Source organism: Salvelinus sp. IW2-2015, unplaced genomic scaffold (assembly GCF_002910315.2).
Source record: "Salvelinus sp. IW2-2015 unplaced genomic scaffold, ASM291031v2 Un_scaffold1406, whole genome shotgun sequence".
Classification (NCBI taxonomy): domain Eukaryota; kingdom Metazoa; phylum Chordata; class Actinopteri; order Salmoniformes; family Salmonidae; genus Salvelinus; species Salvelinus sp. IW2-2015.
The window spans coordinates 251,845-258,559 of NW_019942889.1; the positions used below are offsets into that span (position 1 = coordinate 251,845).

At 44.4% G+C, this 6,715-nt stretch overlaps 1 protein-coding gene across 1 annotated transcript in view; it reads right to left on the minus strand.

The window, feature by feature from the left end:
• The window catches only part of cdcp2 (CUB domain containing protein 2), a gene marked incomplete at its 5' end in the record, with an annotated part of 47,972 nt that extends 41,442 nt beyond the window's left edge, over nucleotides 1-6,530 (minus strand). Inside the window, 2 exons of the mRNA XM_070439094.1 lie at nucleotides 2,380-2,389; nucleotides 6,456-6,530. Of these exons, the coding sequence (XP_070295195.1) occupies nucleotides 2,380-2,389; nucleotides 6,456-6,530 (85 nt within the window). The remainder of the gene's footprint in view (nucleotides 1-2,379; nucleotides 2,390-6,455) is intronic.
• Between the last annotated feature and the right edge of the window lie 185 nt (nucleotides 6,531-6,715).

Here is a 6,715-nt window from a genome sequence, read left to right on the forward strand (position 1 = left end):
GTCCTAATTGGCCTGGTACTCAGGCTCCTATTGTCCCTCATCAGGTCCTAATGCTGGTACTCAGGCTCTATTGTCCCCATCAGGTCTAATGGCCTGGTACTCGGGCTCTATTGTTCCTCCATCAGTCCTAATGACCTGGTACTCAGGCTCTATTTTCCCTCCATCAGGTCTATGTCCTGGTTACTCAGGGCTCTATTGTCCCCCTAGCCACTCGAACATCAAACACTTATCTTCTTTTAAAAACTCCTCACTGTGATAATACATTAGAAGATCAACAGCAGGTTGAAACAGTGTAAAACATGGTTGTTGTGGATGTTTCAATGCCCCAACTCAACGTAATGTGATGCAAAACGTTGGTAAATACCCATTCAATTGCTGGATATTATTAGAGTCGACCTCTAGAGATTACACATGGAGTGTGGGACTTTCTTTATTTTGATAACTCAACGAAATGAACAGCACTTTCAAATGTGAATAATTCTCTCTCCTTTATTCCTTTCTCTAGCATGCAGAAGGGTTGTCAACAGTTTAGTGAAATAATGTTTCATTGCCAAACAACATGTTACTATCTATGTTCCCGAACAGATTTCACTTTCTTTCCCAATGAAGACTGGGTAGCTGCAGGAACAGGGGTGGAGAGTCCATGGATCACAGAGTACTGGGTAGCTGCAGAACAGGGTAGGAGAGTATGGTATAAGAGTACTGGGTAGTGAGGACAGCCACACACCCACAACCTTTTCCTGCAGCTACCCCAGTACTTGTATGCCATTTCCTACCCTGTTCTGGACAACCAGTAACGTGATGGACCCCTAACCTGGCCGTAACAACTACCGGTCCTGCAGGATACCCAGTACTCTGTTGCCATGTCTCTTCAAACCCTGTTCCATGCATTACCCATACTCTGTATGCCATGGTTCTTCCAACCATGTTCTGGCAGTCCCAGTACTCTGTGTGTCATGGTCTTCCTACCCTGCTGCAGGCTACACGTTACTTGGTATGCATGTTCTTGCAACGGCCATAGAGGTGCCCCACATAGTGACTCTCAAGAATACGGGCTAGCTAGACTACTTATTATAGTGAAACTAGGGTTGGAGAGTCTTCTATAGGGCCATACAGTGTCTGCAGGGCTTAGCCCCATACTACGTGTAAACTGATGGTCTCGTTCTGTCAAGGCTGTACAGGGCTATGGACGCACGCAGTCCCATCGGAATCATATGACAGAGTCCCATGCCTTTCCTTGTGACAGGTACCCATACTGTTATGCCTCGGATGACTTGGCCTACCCTCCGTAGCACGAGGCGTATCACGCGAAGTGCAGTATACCATGGCATCTCATCAGAACCCGCCGCAATGACAGTAATGGGTGCGTGCAGGGACCTAGTCAGGTAGATGATGACATCATGCATACCACGAGTTGGGTAGCTGACTCAACGTGAACCATAGGATGGTGAGTCCCATGGAATACAAGATACTGGTAGCTGCTGGAGGAACAGCACAAAGGGTATGACGACGAATGACCATGGCTCACTACAAGGCCACAGTAGCTGGAATATGCAATTGTGTCTCATCCGAGTACCTAGCTGTGTATAGGCAACATGCAGATCTACATATTGATCAGAGCTACCCACAGAAGTCCATTGAGCTCATAGTATAGCACATGGCCTTCCACAACCACTGGGTCACCTGTGGCGAGCTAACCCAAGTACTGTATGCCATTGTCTTCTTCGGCTTTATAGACCAGCCCTATACCTGACAGAGGAACAAGAGGTATTTTGGCACGAGATACCATGAGCAACAAATACTAGACTCTAATGACCCACCCGATTGTAATCCCAGACGTACTGCCCAGGTAGTTGCAGGAACAGCGGTTGGAGAGACACCATGGCATACATCAGATACTGGGTTAGCTGCAAGGTATGAGTAGAGCCATTGGCATACAGAGCAGTACTGGGTAGCCTGCCAGGAAACAGGGTAGGAGAGACCATGACATACAGAGTACTGAGGTAGCTGCAGAGGACACAGGGTTTGGAGAGGGACCATGCATACAGAGATACTGGGTAAGCGGCAAGAACAGGGTAGGAGAGACCATGGATCGTACAGAGTACTGGGTTAGCTGCAGTACACGGGTTGAGGGACCCATTGAGCCATCAGAGTACTGACAGGTAGTCCGAGCGAACAGGTTGGAGAGCCCAGGCCATTACAGAAGTACTGGGTAAGCTTGCAGCGAACAGCGGTAGGAGAGACATGGACATACAGAGTACTGCCGGTAGATCGCGGGAACAGGGATTGAAGAGACCATGGGCATAACAGCAGTACTGGGATAGCATTGACAAGGCACAGGCAACAGCGAGTAGGAAGAGACCATGACACACAGAGTACCTGAGGTACGCTGCAGGGAACAGGGTTGGACTTAGACACATAGGCTACAGAGATACTGAGAGTAGATGCAGGAACAGGTGAAAGAAGAACCAATGAGCATAAACAGAAGTACATGGGTAGCTAGCAGGTAATACGATGGTGAGGAGAGAACCTCAGGTGACTAACAGTAAGGTAACTGCGGTAAGCTGCAAGGAACAATCTCGGGTAGAGAGAAGGACCAGGATGCATCAGCAAGTACTGGGTAGCTGCAGGCACCAGCGGTAGGAGAGCATGGCCATAACAGCAGTACTGGGTAGCTGCGAGGAACAGTGGTGTAGGTGAGACCAATGGCGGTCATACAGTGTCACAGTTTACGAGAGTATCCTGCACGGTAGCAGGCAGGCACGGAAACAGCGGGAATTGGGACGTGAGCATGGGATACAGCATATGGAGTACTGAGCTGATGGAGGGACAATAGAGCCCTGAGTACCAGGCCATTAGGACCTGATGGAGGGACAATAGAGCCCTGAGTACCAGGACATTAGGACCTGATGGGGGGACAATAGAGCCCTGAGTACCAGGACATTAGGACCTGACATGGTCCATTTCATTTGTAATTCCAGTTCATTCAGAAAGTAAACCAAAATCACAATTCCACATTTTCCTCATTGAAGATAATTGGAATTTAACTTTCAGTGTACTTCCTGAATTGAAACAGACCCCAACCCCAGATAATAGCATCAACATTGAGAGGGTATTAACCCTTTAGAGTCCAAGACATTGGGGGAGGGAGTTTCTAAGCTAACATATGGAATTGTTTTCAGATGGTCATACTATGGATCATTTAGCTATTTGGTTTGGAATTATAGGACCCCTTTAGGTACACAACAAGCATAGATATGCTCGTACTGCTATAGACCACAGCAACACATTGAATAACACGTTCATAAATGGCAGAAAATAACAAATCACCAGAAACAAGGTTATAGTGTCTGTCCTAGGACCCCTTAACTTATAAAGAAAAATATTTAAACAATTATTGGATGAAACATTGAATTTGGCATTACTGCTATTAGCCAGTAGAAATGCATTGAATAACAGATTCACCACATGGGACAACAGATAGTCAATGGGAAGTTTGTTCTGAAGTGTCTGTCCTATATCTGAGAGATTAAACAAAAGATCAGGAAACATACCATTTATTTATATACAGTTAATATATATACACAATTTATTTATTTATATACAGTTCTTGTCAAAAGTTGTAGAACATCTAGCACATTCAAGGTGTTTTCTTTATTTTTACTATTTACTAGTGAAGACATCAAAACTATGAAATAACTCATATGGAATCATGTTGTAATCYAAGAAAGTGTTAAACAAATCTAAATATATTTTATAGTTGAGATTCTTCAAAGTAGCCACCCTTTGCCTTGATGACAGCTTTGCACACTCTTGGCATTCTCTCAACCAGCTTCATGAGGTAGTCACATGGAATGCATTTCAATTAACAGGTATGCCTTGTTAAAAGTTACTTTGTGGAATTCCTTTCCTCAATGTGTTTGAGCCAATCAGTTGTGACAAGGTAGGGGTGGTATACAGAAGATAGCCCTATTTGGTAAAATACCAAGTCCATATGATGGCAAGAACAGCTCAAATAAGCAAAGAGAAATGACAGTTCATCATTACTTTAAGAAATGGTCAGTCAATGCGAAAAATTAATTACTTTTAACAATTTCTTCAAGTGCAGGCAAAACCATCAAGTGCTATGATGAAACTGGCTCTCACTAGGACCGCCACAGGAAAGGAAGACCCAGAGTTACCTCTACTGCAGAGGATAAGTTCATTACAGTTACCAGCCTCAGAAAATTGCAGCCCAAATAAATGCTCAGAGTTCAAGTAACAGACACATCTCAAAATCAACTGTTCAGAGGAGACTGTGTGAATCAGGCCTTCATGGTCGAATTGCTGCAAAGAACCACACCAATAATAAGAAGAGATTTGCTTGGGCCAAGAAACATGAGCGATGGACATTAGACCAGTGAAAATATGTCTTTGGTCTGATGAGTCTAAATTGGAGATTTTTGGTTTTAACCACCGTGTCTTTGTGAGACGCAGAGTAGGTGAACGGATTACTCCACATGTGTGGTTCCCACCGTGAAGCATGGAGGAGGAGGTGTGATGGTGTGGGGGTGCTTTGCTGGTGACCCTGTCTGTGATTTATATAGAATTCAAGGCACATTTAACAAGCATGGCTATCACAGCATTCTGCACGATACGCCATCCTATCTGGTGTGTGCTTAGTGGACTATCATTTGTTTTTCAACAGGACAATGACCCAACATACCTCCAGGCTGTGTAAGGGCTATTTGACACAGGGCGTGGATGCATCAGATGACCTGGCCTCCACAATCACCCGACCTCAACCCAAGTGAGATTGTTTGGGATGAGATGGACCGCAGAGTGAAGGAAAAGCAGTAAACAAGTGTTCACACTATGTGGAACTCTTCTATACGGTTGGAAATCATTCCTCAAGAAGCTGTTGAGAGAATGCCAAGATTGTGCAAAGCTGTCATCAAGCACAAGGGTGGCTACTTTGAAGAATCTCAAATATAAAATATTTTTTGATTTGTTTAACACTTCTTTGGTTACTAAATGATTCCATATGTGTTATTTCATAGTTTTGTAGTCTTCACTATTATTCACAATGTAGAAAATAGTAAAAGCCCTTGAATGAGTAGGTGTGTCCAAACTTTTGTCGTGTCTTTGCCATCATTAAACTGAAGACTTATTTATAATAACTCTGTAATTATTATTACGCGATTAAACTGATTAATCATGTAACTGTAATTAACTAGGAAGTCGGGGCACCAAGGAAAATATTCAGATTACAAAGTTATAATTTTCCTAATAACTTTTCAGATATTTTATATCTGATCAATTAGTCTTCTGATTAATGAATTATTCTTTACCCTGCGTTAGTCTCATTCCAAACATCGTAATTGTTGGTTATCTGCACGAACCCAGTCTTCACTATGAGTCATCCATAAATCAAGTGTCTTAAATCATTTATAACTAATTCACAGAAATGCATAAACAAACAAACAAAGTAAATATGGTTAACAAGAAATGATAGGGGAATGTGCCCTAGACAACTAACTAATGGCCAAAAGTATGTGGACATGGCCAAAAGGGGGAAGTATATATGGGGTCATAAAGCTCACCAACAGGGCAACGTCATGACAACAGACTGATGATTAGGGAGCAACACTGTGTTGTTGATGATGCCATATTGAAGGATATGTTCCCTCCTACAGGAGCGTTAAAGCATCAGCACCCCTCAAGATCTGAACCGCAGCTCAGGTAAAGCAAAACAGTTCTTGTGCTGATGTTGCTTCCAGAGGCAGTTTGGAACTCGGTAGTGAGTGTTGCAACCGAGGACAGACACATTTTTACGCACTACGCGCTTCAGCATTGGCGGTCCCATTCTGTGAGCTTGTATGGCCTACCACTCGGCGGTCCCGTTCTGTGAGCTTGTGTGGCCTACCACTCGGCGGTCCCGTTCTGTGAGCTTGTGTGGCCTACCACTCAGCGGTCCCGTTCTGTGAGCTTGTGTGGCCTACCACTTCGCGGCTGAGCCGTTGTTGCTACTAGACATTTCCACTTCACAATAACAGCACTTACAGTTGACCAGGGCAGAAATGTAACAAACTGACAATGCTGGAAAGGTGGCATCCAATGCCTGTGCCACCTTGAAAGTCACTGAGCTCTTCAGTAAGACCATTCTACTGCCAATGTTTGTCTATGGAGATTGCATGGCGGTGTGCTCAATTTTTAACACCTGTCAGCAACAGGCGTGGCTGAAATAGCCYAATCCACCAATTTGAAGGAGTGTCCACATAGTTTTGGCCATGTAGTGTACTGTGTTAAGAGATATGAGAGAGGATTGTGGTCCACTCTACGCGGTGTCCTCAGAAATATAATGTTTCCGGGTTCAGGGACACAGTACTTTCAACCTAACTTCCGTTTCCTCTGAAAAACAGACGTGTGGACTGCGCTCCGGCTTCTTTTTATACCTGCTAGTTAGTTCCTCTTACCCAGTCAGCGTTCTGTAGCTCGTTGAGATCTCTGCCTGGTTCCTCTCTAGTGTCTCCCTCCATCCGCCGCAGGTTCTACAGGAGGAAGACAGGAAGAGAGAGATTTTAAACACACTGTGGGAGATATTCTGAGGTGTTGTTACGCACTAGAAGACCAAGGACAGAGATTCAAGTTCCTCAGTGTCCACTTCCCTAAGGACTTAACATGGTCCACACCTCAGTGTCCACATCCCTAAGGATTTAACATGGTCCACACCTCA